The sequence below is a fragment of the Anthonomus grandis genome, chromosome 11 (assembly GCF_022605725.1).
Source record: "Anthonomus grandis grandis chromosome 11, icAntGran1.3, whole genome shotgun sequence".
Classification (NCBI taxonomy): domain Eukaryota; kingdom Metazoa; phylum Arthropoda; class Insecta; order Coleoptera; family Curculionidae; genus Anthonomus; species Anthonomus grandis.
In genome coordinates, this window is record NC_065556.1 from 16431746 (window position 1) to 16459436 (window position 27691).

Genomic DNA, 27691 nt, shown 5'->3' on the forward strand with positions numbered 1-27691 from the left:
CGGTGTGCTACCGAGTATATAAGGAGCCGGTCGCAAGGCAGTTGACAGTTCAGAATATTGGCGCGATATTTAAATCGGGCATAAATGGTAGTAAATTAATACGGTGAAAGTAAATATTTCTAGTGGTCGTTAGGGATCGTATTTAGTAGTGCAAGTGTGTAAATAAATCAGTTGCCTATTTTCGTACATCGATTGTTTTAATTCACACCTAACGAACGGTAAAAACGCTACAACATAACACAAAAATATACAATTTTTATCGCTTTCGTGTTATTGAAATCCTGACAATTGTATGGTATAGACGCCAGTGTCCAAAAAGTACAGACTAATCCGAAATAGATTGACACCGATTCAGATTTGTTGAGAGAGCGTATTGAAATTCAATATCAATTTTTTTTTGCGAAAATAAGTACTTTGCATTTCGAGATATTAAGATTTAGTTTATTATCATTGTACCACAAACCAATATATTCTAAATCACTTTGTTAGGAATCACAATCACTTACGATAGCAGAGTCAATCTTAGATCATCAGCAAATATGAGTTTTTTTCGGTTAAAGATAGTAATTAAATTATTTATAGTTCCGTTTTGGTAGGTCATCATTAACATTACCCCGGACGTAAAGATGTGATCCATCCTACACCCAGAGTGGCTGTGTCCAGTTTTGAGGAAAACTCAACTTATGAGGCTCAAGAGGAGAGCCGAAAAATTGAAGTGCATAATAACAAAATAAAAATTTTAGTGCATCTTTTATTACTTTGAGGTTCCTGAGGAAGTCGATTATGTTTTAGGATGAGTTATAGAAAACACAAGTAAATCTAAAATGTTTTTTTTTATTTACAAAAATACCATACAAGTTTCAAAAATCTGTGCAATAAACAAAAACAGTTTCTAATAAAATATACAAGTAGTAACCTATAACCATTTTATTATTATCAGGTTTGCTCAAAAGTTCTTTAAACCACCATTTTTTCAATTTTGTTTGCCTTTCTTTTGATAAGCGTTGAAAACTTAAACTAAAAAAAAAAAGATTTTATTGAACAGAAACAAAAAATTACTATAAACTCCAAAATACTATATGTTTATACATAATGGAAACTTAAATGACTCCTGTTAATAGCAATGGTAAATATTTTACCCACTAAACCTTGAGTATTCAGCAAACGCCTATTCGCCCTATAATTTGTTCGATATAAAAAAGAGGCTAAAAATTACATGACTACTTCCTAAGAGACTATAAAGACTTTCCAAGAATTAACATACGTAAAACAGATCATTTAAAAATAGCGAAATTTTCATTAAAAATTAAATTTAACTCAACTTAGTACTATTCGTAAGTACAAAAAGTAAATGCTAACAATTAACAAAGCTTGCGCAATATTTACATCACTTTATAATGATTTTGTACTAATTAAAATTTGTAAAAACAGTCCAAGAAATCAATAAACTGAATAATATTTACATCTTTTAGTATTTTAAAATACTAAAGCTTATATTATGACAAGGCAATAGTAAAAAATGACCGTTACAGATTAACAAACGTCAATTATTATGATAAAATGCCATTTCGTTACAAAACATGTCAAATTATAAGTTTTTTTTATAAACTCCCTAAGCTGGTTTAAAGAAGATGATAACCTCCCACTTTAACCAGACCAATACTTAATTTGAACAGCACATTTTTGGTATTCTAGAAAATCATTTTTGACGTCGATTTTCGACACAATTGCTAAATAAAAGTGTATTAAAAATCGGCATCGCTTATACACAATAATATAGATAGGCACTAACGGTTTTTACAAAGAATGAAAATTATGCAAAAGCAGTTCCGAATTACAACGTGGGTACCCTCAGTTGCCACAGAAATATTTACAGCTAAAACCTAATAATGTGTTATCAAATCATTTGAAACCTTAATTTGTAGATAAATTTAGTTTCGAGGAGGGTTCCATTTGGTTTACTTTTTTTTTAGTGTGGTATTACGCTTGTAAGGCAGGCTTTAATTAAAAATGTATAGTAATTTAAGAAACATTTAATAAATACGTGTGACAAGAGAAAACAAAATAAAGCGCTTGTATGTTGTCAAAATATCAAAAAAAGGTTTTTGGCAAATCCAATAAAATGGATGTTCTATCACATCAACAATAGATTAAAATGTTGAATAAACAAAAAAATGCTTTAGCCTCTTGCGACTTTTTTTTTTAATTTCCATTAGTGAAAAGAGCCTCAAAGGCAAGATGTTAAAGACCGAATCGCCTGAGAAATTGAAGGCTATACCAAAAACTCCCTATAAATAAATTCAAACATTGGAAAAGGTGCTGGAAGAATTACTTAGAAGAGAACATAAATATTATAAGAAAACTACAAGGTTGGTCAAAAGTCTCAACTTAAATTTTCAATTTTAAGACGTGCATACTACGGATAGATTACCGTTACTGAAATATTCTTAAATGAGTTCTTGATTTTTGAATGTTTTAGTATCCGGAGGGTGCACGTCTTAAAGTTGCTGTTTTTTAAAAATGCGATTTTTACAAGCTGTTGACCAGGTCTAATGATGCCGTTAGGTGCGAAGCGTGTAGGTTACTTCTGTAACTTACTGTTTTTTCAATCTAAATTTCAATTTCTATCTAAATATTGATATAATAGAGATCGGTAAATATCTATTCAATCGAGACTTGTGACCAAACTTGTAATAATTAAGTCACTTTAAGAAGAAAACTTTCGATGACTACTTTCAACAACATAAATATTGATGAATATATATATAAAAAAAATTGAATGTTTCAAGATTGGCTTTATTGGCTACATATCGTCTGGCACTTATAGAGATATTAATTATCACCTGAAAAAAAGTACAATTTGTTTAGGAACAATCTTGGTAACAATTCAAAATTCCATTCAAGAGCCAAAAGTATTTTTAAACTTAATAAGGTCAACAATCATGATTAGATGCAACACTAGTTGAACCCTTGAGTATCCAAGCGAGGTAATTTAGAGGCTTCAAAAATACATTTTCTATTATATTTATATTAATAAGTAACGCCGGTAACGACGCTTCCTAATATGTGTGGATGACACTTTTCTGCATTTATTTTCAGTAGGCGCTGAGTGTCATTTATAAGCGTTTGGTTAGTGTTTATACGTCAAAAACTTGCTTGAGGTCCCGTTGGTATCCCTTTTAAGTATTAAGGTCAGTTTATTAAATCAAACTTTTGCTGTTTCCTTAATTTTTTTCGTAAAAATGATGAGGAGGTTTAATAAAATTAAGCTCCTAATACAAAGGGAACTTCAAGACATTGCAGAAGGTATTAATTTAAATTCAAATGAGTCTGAGATCGAATATTTTAGTGATGAAGATTCAGACATTGAGGAGGACGACCTTAGGGAAATAACTTCCGAAATGGATGACAATTTAGAAATTAAAAGTGAAGAAAATCCAGACCATGAACCTGAAGAAATTATAGATGAACAACCAACAGTATCGAAGTTAAGGTCAAAATCTGGAAAACCTTTTCTTATGATTAACAGATCACAGAGAACAATAGTTAATGCACATCCTGGGCTTGCGAAGTATAGAAATATTTCAAATATATTTGTGGAAATATTGAATTTATTTCTAACAGCAGAAGTGAATATCATAATTTGTTATTATACAAATCAAGAAGCTAAAAATATTTTGAAAGCTGATATGAAAGAAATTCTACAAAGCATTGGACTTCACTAGAAAGAGAAGAACTGGACTGTTTTTTACAGAAGAAATTAGGAAATCCAATGTTGATTCACAAAGTAGTTTAATTTTTTGTTTTTTAGGTATTCTTATAAAAGTAAGCGCATTAAGATGCATAAAGAGAATAAGACAAATGTGAAGTACTAATACATGTATTGGGCGGTCACTTTTTACAACGATTCGATGACATGTTCACAAGACGTGAAAGAAAAAAAGCATGATATGTTATAAAGTTTTAGAGAGATTTGAGACTTGTTTGTCAGTAATTGCCAAAAAGCTTATGAGCCATATGAATGCGTCACGATTGATGAACAACTAGTTTGCTTTCGTGGAAGTTGACGATATGGCATACAAATTTAGGTAGCTGGTGATGCTAGGTCATATTTATCTAATCTTCAAGCTTATGCTTGCGCAGCTCCTGAAGGCAAAGCAAATAAAGACCAAGCGGTTATTGCGTGGTATCTGATTTAGCTTAATCATACTGCAACAGCAGAAGAGGAGTTACTACTGATTATTTTTTCACTAGTGTTCTATTAGAAAATCTCTTTTTGACGAAGAAACTTAAGTTACTTGGTACTATTTGCAAAAATAAGGCACCATTTTTTTTAAGCAATAAAACTTATCCTTCCATATCATTAATCTATGCATTTACCAAAGACCTATCGATGGTATCATATATACCTAACAAAAATAAAATAGTCCATATTTTATCTAGTCAAACAACATATGATGTTGGATTATAATAAAATCAAACGAGTTGAGACGCCGATAAACTTGTACGAGAATATTAATGTAGTCGAAACTACATGATGACCCTACAAATTTTTTATGAATATGTTTGAAATTAGCTCTTTTTATCATTTGAACTGGGAAATGTCCAGAATGGCAAAAACAAAATCAGTATATGTAAATCATATGCAAACGTATGTAAATAACAGGTCACACGTAAAATCAGCTCTTTGACACCGTGGAAACCAATTAAAGAACTAGAACAAACTTACCCTTTAAGAAAGAACGGAAGGTGTTACCAACATCCGAGAATATATATAAATATAACATGTATTAAATGTAAAAATGTGTGTATTAGATACCAAAATAAGTAACTTTTGTATGTGCAAACTGTTCTAGAAAGGGGTAAACTATTATTTCTGTACTTACAATAGTTTTACTTTATGGATATTTGGTTGAAACTTTCTTTTTATACATTTTCTATTTTTTTATGTTTACTTTATGATATGTATTTTAGTTTATGTGGCATTAAATTTTAGTATTTTGTTGCGAGAAATATTGACCTACAATCCAAATTTGTTAATAATGAGATCCCCAAGGTACTCTGCATGACCATTTACATTTATTTTAATCATATAGGCATTCAAGGATTACATACTATAGAATATAGAAGGGTATGGAAATTAATAATATAAAATTTAAAAATATATGTATAATGTTGTTTACAGTAATACAAACAAAAATCAGGGCTTAAAACACTTTTGCAAGTTACTAATAACTCTAAAAGATTATTTCGAAAAACACACCTCAAAGCTTCTAGAAGAAGCAAAGAAAATCAAGTTGAATTAAACATAAATCATTTTTGTTGGTTATTAGTTCACCCATGCAAATATTTATTTTAATCTAGTTGTGACATCTAAATGTGTATCATATTTTTTTTTTACTTTTCCTAATACTACAGTTTTGGTCTTCTCATGTTTATCTTTAACGGTATTTTTAATGTCACAATATTTGCCAAATATGTACTTTAAAAAAAAAATGTCAGAATAGTCGTCGTTCGTTTTTCAAAAAAGGCCTATAATTGGGTTATTTCTATATTATTTGGTCTTAAGGAATTAATTTAATCAGCCACACACATATGTCTTGTTGATCCTTGTTTAGGTATTTAGGATTTTTAACCCTTTTTACCCTTAAACTTTTTTAGGCCTGATGATTCTCCGGACTGACACAAAATACGTTTTTTTTGTTTGTTTTAAATGTTTGTTTCGTATCTTCGAGAAAAATGGTTGGTGTACTACCGATGGCAAATTAAATAAAATCCTTCCGAATTAATAGAAACAATGGCCAAAAAAACAACTTTATCTTATAAAGCTTATGTTTTAAAACTTAGTTTTTAAATACTTAATTAAACAACCAAATTAATAATAATGCGAAATAAATTGGTAAATAAATCTGTTTAAGTGAGAATATAAGGATTTTTATGATTTTTTGGGTGTAGTTAAATGTAGGGCCAAATAAAACTCCAAGCCGTTTTTTCTTTTTTAAGCCAACGTTTTGGCCTATATTAGGCTTTCTTCAGGGCTTTACACAACAATTATAAAATTTATATATCGATATTATTATTATCCCTATTATTAGTTAACAATCACAATTAAAAACTAACACTTCAAATTGATTAGTTTAAAAGTCTAAAATTGGTCAATTAAATTGGTAAATATATTAAAATATTAATACGGTCAAAAGACGGTTTTGGCAAAACAAGCAAAAAAGATCAGTTTCAGAAAATAAATATAAAAAAACATAAAAACAACGTTAACAAAAAGCAAGACACTGATAAGTTAGCACATGATATTCAAATTTAATCAATGGAATAATTCAAAAATTAAACTCCAAGATTCTGTAAATATAGCCCGTATAACATTACCATCTAATATAATACAGTATAATTACAGAACTGCCGTGTAAGATATTACTTGGTTAACTTGTATATCTGTATACTAATGTTTGGGTTGTTAGGAATACACCCCCAATGGCCACCTTAAAGTTGTATTAATGTTCCACTTCATGATTGTATAAGTACATACATTTCAGTATTCCTCTCTTTTAATTATAACTTTTTCTTTCTATAATTCAAGGAAAACATTTAAATATTTTAATTCTGGTTTTACTAAGGTCGCATAAAGATATAATATTAATTAGAAATTGTTTTTTTCTTAATATTTAAAACTGTATATTTACCATTTTAATTGACCATTCCAGACCTTTTAATTAATCAATTTTAACTGTTTTAAAAGTTTTTAATTGTGATTGTCAAGTGATAATACGAATAATAATATCGATATTTAAATTTTATAAATGTTTCAGAGCCCTGCAGAAGGCCTAATATAGACTGGAAAGTTGGCATTAAGAAAAATTGAAAAGCTTGTAAAGGCTTGGAGTTTTATTTGGCCCAATATCTAACTAAATCTTCCAAACTTTTCCTGGGATCGACTGTTGAGTTGCAAAAATAAATAAAGAAAAAATGTATGGAAGCCTCCTCTCCTGAAAATTTGGTTCGTATTATTGGTCGATTCATATAGAAATGACTAAATATGCAACAGGCATTTTTAACAGTGAAATAATCAAATTCAAAGTTAATTTTAACCTTACTTAGGCCAAACAAAATGATAACAATATTAACCCACCACTGCGTTTAATAAATTTTATCCTCCTGGGCTCGAAACTTCTGATTCAACGAAAATATAAGATACACAAATCACAGCCCGCTGGTAGTTAACCACTACCAAAGACGAAGTAGTTCCTCATTAACTTCGCCTAGTTCTTTGTTCACCGGCAGATAAAAATTATTAAAAATCGACGCTGTGCAGCTGCTAAAGCACTCAAAACCCGAAAAAACGCGTATTGCTTTCAAAGCAGGACGTTTAAACTGCTTTAACAACAAAAGAATATAATAAATTATTACTCATTTTAAACCGGATTGTCCTGCATTATTCTATTTTCTTCTCATTGTGCTTCTCGATGATCTTCGCGACGAATCCTTTAGTACTGCCGTTCGAGTAGCAGTACGAGTCGGAGTACTGGCTTTGGATATAGTCGTTCTTTATTGAGCCATTGCTATTGGATGTTTTTTGGGTGCCATTTCCAATATCATCATCCACGGGCTGCAAAAAAATGAACATCAAAAATCTACACTTAAATTAGTTTAAAAAAATTTATTTCAACGAAATGCCTAACTAAATTGGTTATTCTGCAGTTTAGCAGCTTTGGTCAAATCGTATTATTTTAATAGAATTGTTTGTTTTAGCAAAAAAACTTAATTTCAAAGAAGTAGAAGAAACATTTTGCGAGGATCGTAATTATTGAAAGCATATTTTGAAATGAGCTTGACATTATCGCAGGCACTTCTTGCGCTCCTACAAAATAACATTATCAAATTTGCGATTCGACGTTTCGCCTGAGACTAACTATCATCAAGCTTGTTTTTTAAATACGGGTCTAAATTTTTTATTACCCATTTTAAGAGCTTTTAAGTTCTCAAAACCAATGATCTATCGCGTCTATTCGAAAAAATCATTTTAATGATTTCCTGATAAAAAAATCTAGTTTCTCTCTTTCTCCAGCACATGATTTCATATGAAAAATGCGATTGATATAAATTTTTCGTTTAACTGCGAGTTCAACATTTTAAATTTATTAAAAGAATGTATTTTTTTAGATACGTCCCAGGCGATTCAGACCTGAAAAAAAGTCATGATGCACTGCTATAATTCTAATTTACGTTTAATTTTACATAATGGACGATCCATGGGGCAAAAGTTTTATGGGCGCAATGACTACATTGAGCAAAACATAAAATTATCTGTTGTACCCATCGAAAACCCAAGGCCTGTGAAGCAAGAAACATAATTTTTCTGTATATTAGTTTTTACCCAAACGGACGACAAGAAGAAAGATTTGAGTATGTCAGGCTTTCGTTCTGAGAGTTCTTATTATCAAAGCATACCGTTGCTAAAACACTTTTCACGGCCGACATTCCCAAGAAAAGAGAGGAGCTAATAAGAGGCTAATAGGAAACAAAGCGTTAAAAAATTATAATAGGTCTTAAAATTTTGTAGAATTTATACGCCTACTGAATTCAATGTGAAGAAATTATACAACATGTACCAGAGCCAAAGTTCTCAGGAGAACAACGTTGCATTCCTAGGTTCCTAGTTTTCTAATTTTCGTCAATGAGTTTTCTAGTCCAGCCTTCTTGTTTGTGCTCAATATATTCGTTTAAAATCCATGATCAAAGACGAAGATGATTAAGTAAAGAAAATTTTTGGGTCGAGTAAGCAATAAACCAGAAAAGCCCGAAGGCTTTTTACGATCTTCTGATGAAAATCAAAAATCACCAAATACGATTCCTTTTTGTTTCGATCTCCAGCAGGTCTAACCCCTACCCAGGATTAATATTAATGGTGCATTCTACACTTACCAAATTAGTCTTTACTGTTTTTGGGGTGGATTTTCGAATCCTATATATATCGACCGAACGACGATGTCAACCTCGATAGATCCCCTTTATCGAGGTTGGGCCGGCACTGAGGTTTTTTTTAGTTTTGCTGACCAATGACGACATCGCGACTGTACGATTTTTTGCGACAATTGTGCAGAACAAAACAAAAATCACACTTTGTCCACATGCTGTAGATTCAAAGGTCCAATGTAGGTAACTGGAATTCAGTTAACTCTACCTGTGCGAGGTAATTTATTTCTACGGGCAGACAGGACCCTTGGCCCAGTGGAAAATTTGTTGAGAAAGCATTCTACCTTGACTTTTACTGATGAATCTTAAACGATTTATGAGATAGTTGGGAAAGTAAGAAAACTTGGCACCAACAGGCCATTTTGAGCAGCGTAAAAAAGATATTTATCAAAAGATTTGAAAATTCGAAACACTTCTCAAACCTGGAAGAGTAGACTAGGCACTATTTTTTTTTACCGAATTTACTTTGAATCGTGGAATTCCAGACAAAAAAGAAAGGTCATTGAAACAGCTTATGATCTAGCAATTCGGCAGTAACTTGCAAGATGTCCAAGGGTTGCAGTGGCATAAGACTATTTTAAATTTAGAAGCGTTTTAGCAAAATAATGAGAAGGAAACTACCTGCGATTGCCTCGAGGAGAAGCAGTTGGTTTTTATATAGTTTAATAAAAAACGATTGTCGGCATAAAACCGTGCTTTTCTGTTTTTTTTTCGTCAATTCGTCGTTTTTTTTTTATCATGTATTTTTGAGTTATTTATTGACTTAGTATATTCTCTCATTAATAAATATTTTTAATACACAATATTTCTGGTATTTTATTAAAAAAGAGCAGAATAAGATAAATCCAACATCATCTGATACCCAAATATTTCCAATACAAACTCTTAAAAGTTTGATTAACGTGTAGAAGTTTTTGGCTTTTTTCTCGAAATCATAAAAAGTTGTGATTTATCGTTTTCTGCGTGTAAGCCTTAAACATTGAAAGGCTAGAATTAGCATTGCACTCACAAAAACACTGAAATGACTCAACATATTTTAATCAAAAACTAAATAAAAAACACCGAACTTCACAAATGCCGAATGTAAACACAAAGCCGTTTGTCAAGATGACATTTCACAAGTTGACATCAGCTTTTGCCTGTGGTGTTGCCATTTCGGATTTTTTAGAAGCCGTTTTAAGGAATGAGAATGTTAATAATTTTTTTTTTCCTTTCAAGATGTTATTTTTGCGCTTAGAATAACATATATCTATTTCTACTTTTTATTTTTAATCCAAAATCTAACATCAATAAGTTAAACTAACATTATGATATGTATTGACATATAGCTGGAAATTTCCTCTTTTGAAAATGTTAAGCTTGACAACAGAGAATCGATTAATATGTTTGTAAACAAAACACCCCTCTTGCCTCTGTGCACATGTTGAACTCAAACAAAGTTGTTGTTTACTAATTCTAGCCTTTCAGTGTTCTAAGGTGTAAGCTTTAAAAATGTATATGTTGGTACGCACACAACATGTGTAAACCTGGTCTCTTGGATTTGAATGAACTATATGAGGACGAAATTGCCAGATTGTGAATCTGTTTTGATTGAGACTGTTTTTTAAGTGTTTTTCTATGTAGAATTGTTTTTTTATTTTATATGTAGGTAGGTACACTTTACAATAACTTGTACCGCCATCTTTTTTATATGATTTGTTACGAAATAAAACAATTAAAATTCAGAGGTTGCTTGGTAATTGTCATCCTTTTTTAATTCATACTGTTCGAATGAAACGCATATCGACTCAATGCATGTTTTAAATTTACATGAGGATAGGTTAAAGTTAAATTAAGGTTGATAAATTGGGTTTGATTGAGGCTAGGGTGGGACTTGGCGTCTTTTTTTCTCTATTTAATAGAAAAAGTTAGAACTCATTAAATAGGTAGTATATTTAAATCTGTATAAAAAAATAACTCTCTATTAATTTACTTCGTTTTTATTGGATTTTCAAGTGTTGCCCTTTCTTTAAACACTATGGAATTATGGCAGCATTGAAAAATTTGAGGAATTGCAAAATGGGCATTTTAAAAAGATCCCACTAAATTATGTTGAGTTCAACCTTTAAGTTGCTTTAATTGATAATATATAATTGTTTATAGTCTACCTTCAAAATTAACTCTGAATTTTTAATTACATTCTCATTAGAAATTAACTACTCCTCATTTTTTAATTCGATATAAATAATTTGTATGACTATGTAAAATCTAGGGTGAGCAAAAAAAACCAAAGAGAGAGGTACAAAATTAACGGTCTCGCGCCTTAAGAGTTGATCAAGCTTGGGACTGTTTTTTTTTCGTTGCCTGAAGATGCAGTTATAAGCTACGAAACCGGCTGCATTAAATAAATTAAATTTGGGATTTGCAAGACTATTTTTTGTGAGTCTTAATCACTTATAGTTTGCCTAAACATGGATAGTTTTATAGACTTACGAGTATGAGAAGCACTTAATCATTTGAAGCTTTCCTAAAAATGTATACCTATAAAGATTTACAAAGTGCCTGTCTTGAAATTGAAGAGAATATTCATGAACACAATATTTATTCTTACCTGAAGATGCGGAAGCGAAACCCGTTGCAATAAAAAAACTTTCGAAACTTTTACTTGAGTCTTAATTTTACAAAGCCTAAATATGAACACACTGAAAAATGTACAACCTGTGATTATGGGAGCATTTGAGAGGATACAGGAACAGGATTGATTCACAAGATTTATCGTTGCTTGAAGATGCTGTGATGAACTACGAAACTGGTTGCAAGAAAAAGAAAATATTAATTTAGGATTTATAAAATTTCACTGTCAGTCTTAATCCTTTAAAAACTACCTGAATTTCAAATCTGTGAGTCATTGATGGTTTCAAAACTAGAACAAGCTAGTGTATAGTATACTCTATAACCTTCTCAAATTGAATGCTGTATATTGGCACTATGCCTCGTCTTCGTCAAACTAACAAAATCCTATCTATTTATTTTTTCTCACTCTCAATAAAAACTATATGAGATGTTATATTGAATTCTGACTGCTGTGATGTCAATTTATGTTCGAATAGTTGAATTAAACAATTGCCACAATCTGAGCAATGTACATTTGCATTGTGTAAAAACAGATTAGATTTAATTGCATTAGTGCACTGTAGAAACGGCGGAGTAGGTCGAATTTTCTATGATGTTTCATTTTACTTTTACAGCGTTTTTCAATTTTTCCCACCTAATTACGACTCTCCGAAAAAGTCAAAAGTGAAGAGATTCAAGATTTAGATTTTTGGAATTCGAATACGCCAAATAAATAAATTGGACGATAAAAATTTAAATAAAACTCATTCGATATTCGAAATTGTGTACCATTCCAATCGACAAAAATTAACAAGCAATGGGCCTCTTTTCTATGTTTTAAACTACATATGCCTACAAACAAGCAAAGAAAAAATAACAGTGCCAAGTGTCTAGGATTTCTAAACAAAAACAAACAATTTGGCATTTCTTTTTAACTTGAAATATATATACAAATAATACATAATGCTTTTCTATTCAACGTCATAACAGATCTACTCAAAAAGTATTTTAAAAGTGCATGCAGAACATTTAAACTACAACAAAATGCATATCTTTTAATCATACCTTTTGATCCGAAATGTCGGTAGAACTGCCCGGAAAAGAATTAAATGAAAACCATGATTGATGCAATAAAATGATAATTTTGTTCTTAAATATAGGCCGCCCGATGTATAATGTTACAAACTAAAGTAACTATTTATAGATGAGATACAGATGTTCAGATTTAACTAGTGAAAATTAATTTGATAAAATAATTTAAATTGAGAAGAATGAAATTTGGCTTATTTATCAAAGTTTTTAGATTTACATAAGCGTGAAATATTATATCATTAAAATTTTTTTTTCCTGTAGGTTTATCATCATTCTTGTATTTTCATATAGATACATATATTGTATATTAGCTGCCTATAACAAGAATCCATTCTGCAGTTATTCATGGTCTATACTTGTGGTCGCAGTTCTACACCATCAAATGCCTTCTTATAGTTGATAGACGGAAAAAATAGGCCCAGTTAATATTCATTTGCTCATAGCCTGTTCTATCTTATGTCTAGTATTTCTTCTGATTTTACATTTCTGATCTCTCTACACGTATTATTTTGTATCTTCGTAATATCATTTTGTAACTTAACACATTGTTTTGCCTTTGGAATTAATTATTCATTCCCTTATTCTTTTTAATAATTTTTCCGACATTATTCTTTTATCGGCTCTGATATATTTCTTTATTTTCTTATGTAGTTCTACATATTTGCTTGTATGCTTATGTTAGTTCTTTATTTCCATTTTTTTTTGAAGTTTCACTTATATTTATCTCCTCCTCTTCTTTATGGGTTTTCTTGTTATTTTTTTGGATACCTACGCAAAATTCCATTTTCAAAATTGCAATTTGAAGTTAAATTTAAAGGGCCATATAGCCTCTTATATAAATTACTTATTGGCCAAAGTCGTCCTAATTCGCAACATTACAAACCAGACAAATTATCAAAAAAATATAGAATTAAACGAAAAAGATGTATTGCAGTTTTTTTTGAAGCCTCAAAGTCTCAGTTTTTACACGAATAAAGGTCGAAAACAAGTATTTGGTAATCATACTAATTTCCTACTAATAACAGTTTGTTTTACAAAACAAAAAAAAATAGATACTAGCTTAGATATGTTTTAGATGTTCTAAAAATTAATGATAATTGGGATTAAATGATCCATTAAAGTATTTAAAATCATATTAGCATCAATTACACTCATAATTAGATCAGTAATAAGCAAGCTGAAACATAAGTTAAATATAAAAAATAAATATGCCTCATTTTTTCAGTACTTACAAATTTAGTTTGCTTTAATTACTTTTTTTTTAAACCAATTATTCTGTTTTTTTTGTACTAACAGCTTTAAGATTAATAATTTTTCAATGCTTTTATTTAATTTACGTTTCCAATATAATCGAAACTTACCATACAAGCTCCCTGGTTAACCTTCTTCTCCTTTTTACTGTAATTGACTTTATAAAAGTCGGAGAACAGGAATAGGAACATTAAACCGTGGATCGCGATCCAGACCATGAAGGACTTGGGATAATCGCACTCTATGAATAACAGCTGGAACTGGTGCACGAAGATCGCTACGAACTGCAACATCTGGAACGAGGTCAGGTACTTTTTCCACCAGATGTACTTTTGGAACTGCGGTCCCATGGCGGACACCATGTAGTAGAAATACATCACGATGTGCACGAAGGTATTGAGCAAAGCGAAAAAGGTACTGTGGCCACCTAAAGCAAAGTGAAATTAAATGTTTTTTATTGAGAAAAAATTGTTTAGAACAAGTTGTTCCTTAAAGATAAAAGTTACCTCGAAGTAGGAACAATATTATAATAAATCTTCTTTATCGTAAATATTTTATTGGTTAAGTTAAAAAGAAGAGAAGGAAAATTTATTTTCACTGACTGATTTTCAGTTTATGGGATATTAAACAAGGCCTATTTTCTATTTAATTTGTAATTTTCAGTTGGTCTGGAAATACACCATAGTTAGTTTCTCTTGAGCTTTGTATTTTCAATAAAATCGTTACAATTAGAAACTGCTTACATAAAAATTGCAAAAACCTTAAAAGTAACATTTTAATCCAATTATATATATTAATATTAAATTTCACAGTTTGAATATTTCATTGACTATTAAGTTAGTTTTGGTTAAACTCGATTTCTCTGGTCTAGAATAAAATCGATATTATAGCCTATAAGCTTGGAATATTGAAAGGCTAGAATTAGCATTGCCGTGGAACTATAGGCAGTTTGTTTGGTTGCAACATCTCTGATGCAATAATGCCAAATGCATATGTAGAAATGACAAAAAACACTTTATAATATCATTAAAATTTGTTACTTATTTTAACAGGCACAAAACAATACTACTGTTTCTCTTTAATAAAATAAGAAGCATTTTCGTTAATAAAATGTGATAAGATACTCTATAAAGAAGTCAATATTCAAAGTTAAATGAATGCAGATAACGTATATTAGAGAAAAAAGCAACAACATCGCAACGCCGCTTGATCGCATTGTTAATTCCACCGACACAAGGACTCTTTACCAGTGACGTCGTCAAACAATATTGACATGACAAATAATTATGAATAATAGATAATGCTTTAAATTTTAAAAAATATTACGGTTTATGAACTCTTTATACGTTTTCTTAGCGTACTTCATTAGAGTAAATGTACCTATCTAATAAAGCATTTTTAAGGAAGTTAAATATTTAATAATTATTATAGATTTCTTAATAAATTTTTATTATTCTACGTTTATGATGACAGTATCATGATGTTATGACAGTATCGGTATTTACTTGGGAAAAGATCGGCTTGCATTTCTTTTTTTCTATGGTACAAACGGCACAAGTTTTTAATATAACAGTTCACAAAAACACTCAAAAGAGAGCTTTTTCATTTTTCAACCAAAAACTAAAGAAAAAACACAAAACTTCACAAATGCCGAATCTAAACACAAAGCCGTTTGACGAAATGACATTTCGCAAGATGATATCAGCTTTTGCTTGCGGTGTTGCCTGCATGTGTTTTTTTAAAGCGGTTTTAGGAATAAGAATGTTAATATAAATAAACAAACCTTTTTACATAAAAGACGATATCGGTTACGAAAAAAGTTAACTCATATCACTGCTTTGTGATATATAAAAAATCTTAAGAAACATACATGATTTCTTCTTAGAACCCTAGTAGATTCAAAATTGCTTTGTCGTTACAAAATTATAAATCAAAAATAAACTAAATAAATAGGGCATCAGTGTAGGAAAAAACGATTAAGCAATATCCTTTGATTTTTTTCTAAATTGGGTAAATTAAGAATGGTGGACCTCTAAACTATAATAGATGATTGCCTAAACTATGTGACATCAATCTCTACTCGCGCAATCCTCTCGATTGCAATATCGATGTCGGAAAGGAAGGAATCGACAGTGTATTAATGATTTAGTATATGTCTATTACAGTAAACAATTTTAAGATAAAAATAAGATTTTTTAAATAAAATTTTTAAATGATCACGGAATCTCAAATCGCTGTCAACATCACTTCAAAGTCTTCTCTAAGGTTTTAGGGTGCTATTTTTGGATCTTTATATTGGATCTTATTTTTATAACCAAATAACATTAAAGAGAACTTGGAAGGATTGATTTTTAATGCATGACCCGCAGATAAAATAATAGTTATTATATAAATTCACCTTTTATGAAATCTATTAGAGAGAAATTATTTTATTAATTGACAACATCCCAACGAACTACCGGATCTATGGACCACTTGGAATATACGATTGTAAATAGCAACTTTAGCAAAAACTTATTGTTTTACACAATATATGTAGAAGATATTTGCATCCTTTGGAATGAAGACGATAGACAGCTGAGCGATTTTTTAAAACTTCATTACACGATAAGACCTAAAAATTGAGAATAATAGTTAGGACCCTTTTTTAGCTCTTTTTTTAATAAGACAAAATAACATACTTGTGTTTAAAATTATCCACTAGAGATGACGTACGATTTAATTCCATTCGTAATACAATTTAATTCCAACAGTCCAACCCAACCACAAATATGCCAGCTTTAACTCGCCATTCTACAAATTATTTAATGTCCCTTGTCACGAGAAGCATTTAATAAGGAACTCTCCACCATTAAGTTGATTGCTAGAAATAATTTGGACTCAATAAAGTACATCACCAAATTCTATTACCGGTTTATTAATAGATACAACTTTGGCATTATTTTGTCTCAGTTAGCTCTTTGGGCCGTTGAATATCATTTGTACTTTGTTAACTACAAATACTTTAAAAAAGCATCTAGTTAAAATTAAGTACAAATTCTGCTCTTTATTATATCTTCCGGTGTTTACGAAATTAAATGCCCGGAATGCCCAGTAGATGGGTCAATCTGGCCGGAAAATTTCGCAGATAATGAAAGAACATAAACATCAGTTTTTTATTTACCTTCATACCGACACAACTGTTTTCAATTCTGCTTTTACCAATCCTTTGGTGGCCGAAAAACATTCATGGCACAAAATTATTATATGCATGTGATAACGGTTTTTTTCCAATCCGATCCAAATAACTGAATCTTTTACAATTTCTTGAGACAAGCAAACCTTAAAAAGCCCTGATTTTACTTCGGTAAATAATCAATAGCCGTATAGCTCGCACTTTATTTTTAACAATGTAGCAGACCGATAATTTTATCATATAGCAGCGATACTGTCTTGTGGCATGCTATATATTTTTCTTAATCTAGCATAGCAATAATGTCCAACCTTAACTGAGTAATCTGTAATTTGTGTCAGTATTTGATATATGAATTTTATTTATTTATTCATAAATGTCACTAGCCATCCAATTTATTTTTTATTTAACAACGTCCGGTAAGTGTTCTTTTATAAGTTTTATAATTTGGGGAGAAAAATAACGTATTTCTATTATACATCTGACGATGCCCATCATTTTATAAGCTCATAAAATAATATATTGTAGCTCATATGATATATAATATATATCATAACATTTTGTTTGCTCTGTGGTACCAAGACGTTGAGTTACTAGAATGGATTTTTTTATTAGATTCCTTAGATTACTACAGAAACAACAAGGAGTAAGCAAAACGACCCTTTTCTTAAACTATTTTTACCCATAATATAGTTTCAGAAATCCTATTCCACTTTCGGCCAAACCATTTAAATAAATGCATAAGATAAAAAAATATTAGTTTGACCGTTGCCATTTTCTTATGTATTACTGCACAAAGAAGAAAAACTTCACAAATGATATTTCCTAGTATAAAAAAGGATTGAAGCAAATAATGGAAAATCTAAAACATCGCTCCTTGTTGAGATTTTTTATATACTAAATATGGAGGTTTTCAGGACTTAATCGACATAGTTAAGTTTTGGGTTGGTTGCCCCTTAACTTGTAACATCCATTTGCATATATTTGCAATTTAACATTTAATTTAGAATAAAAATTCATAATTTTGTCCAATTGTTATTAACCTATCTCTGATCGTTTCCGAGATTCTAATATTATTCTACAAACCGGTAATTTAAGCTGGCTCTTAAGATAAGCCGTATGAGGTTTTAGTTAAGGTACGTCATCTGACTTGACGTCACCCGATTGACATTTAGATTTTTATTTGTAGGGTCATAAAACGATACTTATTAAGTCAAACCAAAAACGATTATCGGTTTAAGAACCTGTTACAAAGAATATTTAATTATTCTCACTTTTTGATGAATTAAAACATTTTGCATAAATTAATAAGATTTAAATAATATATTCATATGAGTGAAGAGTTAACATGTGAGAAAATCTACAGGTCGTTCAATTAAAATAATTTTTATTTTAAATGCTTTATAATGGGAAGAAGATATGCCGTATAAAACGTATAGAATTTCTTGCTTAATAACAATTCAATGAATTAGATCAAGTCATGAATGAAGGAATTTTGAAATGTAGGATAAATAGTTTTTAGGTGATCCAGGTTAATACGAAATAATAAGAAGAATAAGGAGGCTTAAGAATAATTTTCTTTTCTTCTTTATATCCTTTTAAACAGAATTGACCATTGTATAATACACTTAAGATTTTGTTATCTTATCCACCAGTTTTAACATATTTTCATCCAAAAAAGCCTATCGAAATAGAGACGCATGTCTCTAAAGATGGCTTTAGGGGTTCGTCTCTTGCAACAAGAGAAACTGTAGCCTTTGCTTCGAAAAGCTTAATGAAAAAAACCTCAGCAATCCTTTTTCCAGTAAAAAGACTTTATTTATGGCATGAACCCAAAAATATTAGTGACTACCAGTCTCTTGAGTGTGTATTCAAAAAACAATTACCATCTTCTTCATCCATAAGTTTGTGAATGAGGCTCAAACTTTTAAAGTATTATCTAAACATTTATTATAGACCAGGAAAGTGCATGTATATATCTGACATCCTCTTTCGTGATTTTCAGACAGATTTACTCTCCTGTTAGTATTTTTCCCTTTTTTGATTTTCGCCTTCCCTGGTTAATCCAGGTTAAGATTCTTTTTGAACTTCCACTGAAATAATGTTTAAAATTTGCTGCCTGTACACCTTTCCAAATCATGTTGTATTCCTAAATCTCTGGAAATGCCTATAAGATTCCTTTCATTTACTCCATTTAAGGCAGTATTATAATTTACCTTAAATTCTGTCTTCCTATCTTATTATGTAAGCTCCAAAGCTGTAGTAAAGTCCAGGTAGCGTATTTACGTTTCCGTGTTCATTTCAACACCGCGAAATCAGCACGGAAATGTAGCGCAATATTGGTTTACAAACCCGTGCATAGGTACTTACATTTACTAAGAAATATATATTTTCTCTGGTAATACGTATAAAAGGTATTAATTTTTTTGCGACAGGTTCATTGGTAATAATATTATACTGCTTTTGTAGGTCTTCCTGACTGAATTCTTCCACTGCAAGGTAAGCTTCTATTTTTGCGGCATGCGATTGAAGCAGGTTGGATGTTATGATTTTTTCTGGATTTTCTTTTGTTGATATTCTTTTCACAAATAAACGATAATATGTTGGATGGAGTTTGTAGTTGACACAAATTAGAAGCAAATTTGGTAAGTATGTTCGTATTAGCTGGATTGAAGTAATTTTCTATATCACTACAGATTCTCAAAAATTCAGATTTAATTGTCTCAAATGGGTTCGTATAGTGTTCTTTATTGCTCGCACTATTAACATCACTATTTAATTCAGTTGAAACTAATGGAAGCTGAAATCCCTCAAGCGTACATCCCTCAGTACCTGCGTCGGACGTCATATCTGAAACGCACTCTATTTCGCTGATTTCGTTTGCACTAGAATTAGCAATATCGTCAAAAAAATATGAAAAAAATTCGTCTCCTAGGGCCCATTTTTGCAAAATTTTGGTGATCTTCTTTAGTTAAACATATTGAAGTTGTGAATCTAATTCCATATTTCTTTTCCCCAGCAAATAGATGTTTATCTCCCCTGTCAAACGGACAGTCACACGTGGCCATATCAGAATTTACCACATATAAATGAATACCTGCGTTATCTCATCTATTCCTTTGCTATCTTTGCAAAATTTGTCATAAGCTATGGTAAGTTTTCGAGATCTTCCATTAGCCAACTGAAGAACTAATTTCTTATGATAGGATTCAAATGTTTTAGAAATAAATTCTATCAAAGCGCACATATTAAAAACTTTGCAGCGTTGTAGCATAATGTCTTTACTTATATTCTTATCGACGACTCGCAATAATTGTTTGTGTTGTTACCTCTAGTAACTAAATCGCACCGATATGATAAACACCAGTTTTCACCACGGTCCCATAACTTACTAAAGTGGATTTTTAATGTCTGATTTTCTTTCACTCTGTCACTATTTAGGAGATTTGGTATGTTAATTTTCTAACATAAATTAATATTGCACTCCAGAAGCTCTATCTGTTTTCTTTTCAAAATATCCAATATGTGTGTCTAATAGTACTGTCTCTACTGCCGTAATTCTGAAGTCGCCACCGTTTATGCAAATGAGTTACTTGACGATCGAGTGGATTTTTTTGAGCATTAGCCAATGTTACCTAAACATCTTCCTCGCAATTTTTCGCAATGCGTCAAAGTAGGATGTAAATAGTTGTTTCATATTTCCAAAGTAACGCAAGAGTCCCAAAGATTGTGCGACATTTACTCTATGGAAATGAATAAAATTAATATGTATAGCGACATTCAAACCTCTCTTCAATAAAGATGATGTTTGTAAAGTATGTTCCGTTACTTTTAAAAATTGTATGCTAATATTTGCCCCGCAATTGCATTACTCCTTGGATTTTGTTTCTTTTTGCCAGCTGACAAACGAAAACTTTTTGAAAATCGTAACGTACGGGTTTTGAAAAACGTCTTTGCATTATCCAATTTATTTTTGTTTCTGCCGAAAACTTGTTTATAATGTAACTACATATCTCATCATAACTGGCGGTAACAGACAACGAACTGGACAACGAACACTGAGCTTCCCAAGTATAACTTACTAAAGAAGTTCTTTCGAAATTTAGAACCTCAAAATCATTGGTAATTTTTTAAAAACAAACTTTAAACTGTTTTATAATTAATAGATTAAAGTCGCGACGATGGAATGTAATAAATTCATGCCTATTTGAATGTCGCATGTTGAAATGAACACGGGTTTGTAAACCAATATTGCGCTACATTTCCGTGCTGACTTCACGACCGCGTGGTGTTGAAATGAACTCGGAAACGTAAATACGCGTCCAGGTATAGAAGGAAGCTCGGGCTTTTAAGTCAAAATGGACTTTAGCAATTTGTATTTTGTTTTCGTAATTTGACTTTATTAACCAGTTGCATAAGATATAAAGGGAGCACAACGAACAAATTGCTCACAGTTGACGCCCTAGTCATTAATAAGTCATTGAGTTTCAATGCTTCCCTAGTTGCTCCAGACTATAGGAACTCCTAGGAATTTTTAAATCTTGTATATTGTCTTCAGAAAGAAAGAAAATTATATTTGAAAATTTTTTATTTTTAGAAAATAAATTAGTCAAACATGCTAAAACTATTACATTAAGGCCCTTTAGATATGGAAGAAAAGGTGTAAGGCTTATAACCAATTTTCGAGAAAAAATCCTAAACAAAAACTTCTATTATATGGAAAATGTAAGAACCCATGGAAACGTTTACGGAAAAATAAAAGTACTGGAGCCATTATTACACAAATTAAACAGTAAACAGTTTTTAGAATGTCCTGATAGTTGGAACTTTAGATTTTAATTGTGCTACAAGCATTTCAACAATCTAACGGATTAACAGAAACAGCATTATTAAGTGCTAAAAATCTAAGTTAAACAATTAAAGTAGGAAGAAAAAGGTGTTTTACGTAGTGTATTGTTAAATTCCACATTGAAGGTATGATATATTCATCATCTGACTTATTGACTAGCAGATACTGTAGGACTAAAGTTCCAATTGCTAGCAATTTACCACAATCAGAATCAAGCATCGATGAAAAAATAAAAGACTTGTAGAGCAAGAAAGTATTGAAAAATACATTAACAGAAATGCTAAAAAATTAAAACCTCTTGCCAATGGCTCTAATATAGCAATATTTAATCATAAAAACAAAATTGAAACCAGCCAAAATATGCATGAAACTCCCAGGTACTATATTTTATAAGATAAGAGGCAGCGCTATCAGGAAAACCTGAGTCGATATAAAATTTTCAGAAAATGTCTTTAACATAAGTATCTAATATGTCGATAGATACTCATCTCAATAAATGTATACTGATAGTGATGTTTCACCCTCATTGAATGTAGCAGTTATCAGTCTAAATCTGTAGAAATACATAACCCTTTATGGGAAGTTAAAAAGCATACTGGTAATTTGAAAGGGATATTAAAAATTCTATAATTGATAATAATAATATGTTGTATTATTATGCATTTCAAATTGATTTATTACGCAATCTAGCTGACGCATGTGATTTATGTATTATTGTAATTGAAAAGATTTGGATTTTAATAATAAAGATTATTAGTTATCCAAAGTGTTTTATTTAAATGTAGTTATTGTGGTACCGAAGTTTAAGAACCATCAAAATAAAAACTATTTCTTTTAAAAGACCTTCTTGCTAACATTCAAAATATTCATTTTGGCTCGTTTTTTTTTGTTGCTAAAATTTATTTTTAAAATATAAAAATAAACATTGTTGAATGAAAAAATCGTACTTCAACTGTTATTTTACTTATATATTATTAACAAAAAAAATATTATAGTTCAGTAAAAAGCCCATTTTAAAAAACCCTTCTATGGGGTTACCTTTTAATTAAATAAAAAAGTTTTTTTTTTACCTGGAGCAAACTTCATACCCATCCAGACCGAGAATGGCATACATCCGTGGTGGATCACGTGCAGTGTCGACACGTGACTAGTTTTCTTCCTTAAAATGAAGAACAGTGTGTCGAAAAATTCCGTGAACTTTGAAAAGTAGTACCACCAACACGTCCTGGCCATCTGGAAAAGTTTATTATAGTTTGTTGGTATACCAAAACACTTTGTGGATAAAGGTGCATCCGAAGCGTTCAATTCACTGGAAATTTGGCAACAACATCTAACAGCAAAAATCTAGTAATCTTGATAAAATAGGTTGATAAGCATAGTGTTGAGTTACTTATTAATGAGTCAAAACAATACAGATTTTACTTAAGCATAGTGTTATCATGTTTACCTAAGCTGGGCAAAATCTTTTATTTTATTCCAAAAATTTTACCTCTTACTTATTCCGGATACAGAATAAAATATTTGCAGAGAGTTTGACGTCGAAATATCGTATATAACATGAATACAAATAATGTTATTTTAGAAAGAAACGGCTACATTATTGAGGCTTTTAAGCCCTCCTAGAGAGGCTTTTTAAGATTTTTTTTTCAAAAAAGATTGCCGAGCCTATATTGTACCTTTATATGATAATAATATATAGTAATGTCTATAAACAGCCTTCATTTAGGATAAAAACACGTCAAGTTAATTATGTATACATATTTACAGATTCAAAACTTAAAAACCCTGTAGAATTTTAACTAGTTTCTTTTATTGAATATTAATTATATCATAATTAAACCATATCAGATCAATTTGAAATCTCTACTGGAATCAGATAAGGATGTGTCCTCTTGCCTTTGATATTAAACTTATATTCCCGAAAATTAAACTGAATTATATTCGATACGCCGACGATATCATGGTAATAGCAGATAGCTTGGAAGCACAACAAAGGTTAATGGACCATATCAGGTAGTACATTTAACAACATAGTCTTAATATCAAGGCCCAAAAAACGAAACAAACGATCATCAGCAACGGAGGAACTCGACGATCTGACGATCCTAAATGAACAATGGGATAGTGCACAAGAAATAAAATGTAAAGGAAAAGCAAGGAAGGTATTTTACACAATGAGTGCCATCTTTAAAAGTCACAACATATCTCTTGAAACGAAAGTAAGGCACTTAAGATGCTACGTCTTTCTGGATACTTACAAAAGCCACCACTAAAAACTTGGAAGCTTTTGAGATGTGGCTGTACAGGAGAATGCTCAAAATAGGGCAACTCACATTACTAACATGGACGTGGTAAAAAAATAAAAAACGATCTAGAAAGTCATGTACACCATTAAATAAAGAAAACTAGAATATCTAGGGCATGTTATGAGAAATATAAAGATCGATACTTTCTACTGCAAACCATAATACAAGGAAAGGCATTGGCACCGTCTATAGATTACAACAATTATAGATTGACTATAAAATGTTTTCATATTTTTAGATATTTCTGTTTACCCTGTCTGGCTTTATAAATTATTTTACTCCACTACGTTCGGCTTAGATCAGTTGAACGCCCTATTATTAGATGTTTTGTTATTAAAGAATCGGCCTATTTAAAATGTTTTTTTTCAAACAGCTTTTACAGTAATATGGATTCTTTGCACAAAACCTTTATCTATATTTTCTTCATCTTTGAACTTTTATGCTGTCAAAACCAGAGCTCAAAAATTTGAGGCTAAAACATCTAGTCTCACACTTTAATAGATACATATTTGAAACATATTTGAAGCTTATGCCTAGTACTTCTTTGGGAATATTGCAAAAGGTTCCTGGACATATTGTTTATTATTTAAATAAAGCTTGAATTTGTAAAAATAGTTAAGTTCAATTGAAACTAAAAAATTTAGTGCGTCAGTCTTTCTGCAGTCGTTTTTTTTTTTCATAGTGCATAATAAGTGCTTACGCAAAATGAAAAAAAAACGAATTACGCTTTGCGCAATCTTTTTGCAAAATTTCCTAAAAGAAAAACATTAGATATAATTTTTTAGTAATGAGATTCCAACTTTTTAAGGTGTAATGTCTGCAAGTATTTAAATGACCCTACGGATGTTGCTTACAACTTCAATAATTTTCTTGTACAAAACGGCAAGGAATATGGCATTAATATACCAGTGTACAAAGGTGGGACATATAATAATACTATGTTTGTAAAAAGCAAATCTGAACATGAGCTACTTAAAATTGTTATGTCCCTAAAGGCAGAAAAATCAATAGGCACAGATGGTATAGCAACTTTTATATTAAAGCAATATATTCAACAAAATAAAAACCCTTAGTCAATTTAATAAATTTATCTTTGAAATCCATAGCTTTCCCAAATAAATTAAAGTGCTCAAAAACAACACCTATATTTAAACAAAAGGCGGACCCCTGATGTATGTATTAATTATCCCCCCATGTATGTATTAATTAGACCCCCCTATGTATTAATTATGGTCAGATTCCATTCAATATCAATTTGGATAAATATTTGAAAAAGCTTTCCTGGATTTATTTAACTACAAAATAATTACACCTTGTCAATATGGTTTTGTGAAAAATAAAAACACATATAGTGCTTTATATGTGAACACTATGAATGTAAACTATGTACTTAATTATTTAGAGAAAAAAGAGAAGCTTATAGTTTTCAGATTCGGAGTTTAAATATTTGTATATAAGCAAAATAACTTCTGACATAGATTGCAAAGCCCTAGCTCGTAATATGGTAACTTGGGCGGAACATAATATGTTGAAACTTAATACAAAAAAACTGGACTAATGTATTTTTTGTCTAAAAATGCCATACATAACCAAAGCATTTCGATTTCTTTTAAAAATGGTAAAATTATAGAACAGGCACATTCTACGAATTTTTTGGGGGTTCGACACTATGTTTACTTTATATTAGTATTCCCTATACGAGTATTCCCTTGTTTAAATGGGGTCATCTTTTGGGGAAATTTATCGTCGATAAACTCCGTATTTGTGTCACAAAATTATATAATAAGGCATATTGCCCAAATACGTAGGAGGGATAGCTAAAATTTTCGTATAAGATTTTTACAGTTATTTCAATTTATATTTATATATGTGTCTTATATGTTGAAATCCATATAAAAACTTATCCCAATAAAGAATTAATTAATTTGTTTAATACTAACTATAAGATAAAATCTAGATAAAATCTACGTACACCCCAGTGTCGTTTACTCGCTACCTTAATGTGTCCTTAATATTCTATGTCAATGAAAATGTATAACCATTTGCCACAACATAGTAAAGGAACTAATAATATAAAAGTAATTTTTGTAAAGCGTCTTCAATGTAATTTCGTAAGATCGATTTTACCTTTATATAACGGACTGTAACGGCAACAAATGGCGTTTTTTTATATCATGTATTTCTACTGAATTTTGAAAATAAATATTTTTGTATTTGTATTTGTGAAGATCAGAAAGAATGAATGAAAATAGTTTATTTTAAAAATTCAGAGTTACGAATCTATATAAGTACTTAAGGTTAAATTATCTATACAATTTTTTTATATTTAAGCATCTTACAGTAACAGATAAAGTTAACTATTATAAATCTGCAATCCCTTAAATATTATTAATAAATATTTCCCTTATATTATTATTGAATTTTTCTCTCACTCAGAGTAAACATTCATCACTGTTACATAGACGTGTATTATCGTTATGTATCTTATCACAAAAAGTAAAATTTAAACTAGACAATATTGCCCCTTTAATGACTTGATGAATGTATGTTGTAACCTGACTTTAATATATATTTTTTCGAGTGACACAATAATATATGTAGTTAATATAGAAATTTTGCACAGTAACGAAATGGAATATTATAAATATTGTTAAGAGATTTGTTTTGCAGAACCTCAATTGGATGAATGAGCATCTTACTAGCAATGCACCAAACCCATGTAAGGTACTGGAGACGAAGTGAATTAAGGAATGGTAAACACATGGACACTTGAAAATCCCAACAGGGGAAAGCAATCTTTCCCTAAGATAACTAAAATGTTCTTTCAAAGATTGATCAATATAGAGTTCTAAATATTTCATAAAAGATGCATTTTTGATAACTTTACTTATTTAGTATTATTTAGTAGCATAACTGAAGAATGTCAGGTGATTCCCAAAATATACCTAACATGCTGTCATTAGCGTAAAGTTTAATATCCCCTTTTAAATGTAAACTAGCAATTCAATTGATACATATTACAACTAAGATAGAGCCTTGGAGCACTCCAAGTTTAACCAGTTGATAATAACTATCTAAATTATCAATGGAAACAAATTGTAACCTCTCTTCGAGGTCATTATAGAACCAGTTGTGACAGATGCGTCGCATACTCATTATTTCAAGTTTTTTCAGCAGAATCTTGTGATCAATAGTATCAAAGGCCTTGTTTGTGTTGAAAGACTTTGATGGATTGTTGACTTTTAATCGCGTGAATATAAAAAGCACAGCGTCAAGTATGACATAAATGACATATAAGTGGTCAATACCCAGAAAAAAGGAGAAAGCCTGTGTGCGTCGCTAGTTTGGTCTCTGTACGCCACATGTATGAAGATGGTGAAAATCGGAACCGTGTGTCGGTCACCTTGCTTGGCAAAATTGACAGGAGCTGAAAGAAATGACGTT

General features: G+C 30.6%; 1 protein-coding gene across 3 annotated transcripts in view; it reads right to left on the minus strand.

The window, feature by feature from the left end:
• Nucleotides 1-814: 814 nt before the first annotated feature.
• The window catches only part of LOC126741900 (elongation of very long chain fatty acids protein AAEL008004-like), a 103191-nt gene continuing 76314 nt past the window's right edge, over nucleotides 815-27691 (minus strand). For all 3 annotated transcript variants that reach the window (XM_050448360.1, XM_050448362.1, XM_050448361.1), the window contains exons 5-7: nucleotides 23012-23174; nucleotides 14031-14347; nucleotides 815-7618 (exon numbers count right to left, since the gene is read on the minus strand). In XM_050448360.1, coding sequence (XP_050304317.1) covers nucleotides 7445-7618; nucleotides 14031-14347; nucleotides 23012-23174 — 654 coding nt within the window. In that variant the 3' untranslated portion in view covers nucleotides 815-7444. The remainder of the gene's footprint in view (nucleotides 7619-14030; nucleotides 14348-23011; nucleotides 23175-27691) is intronic.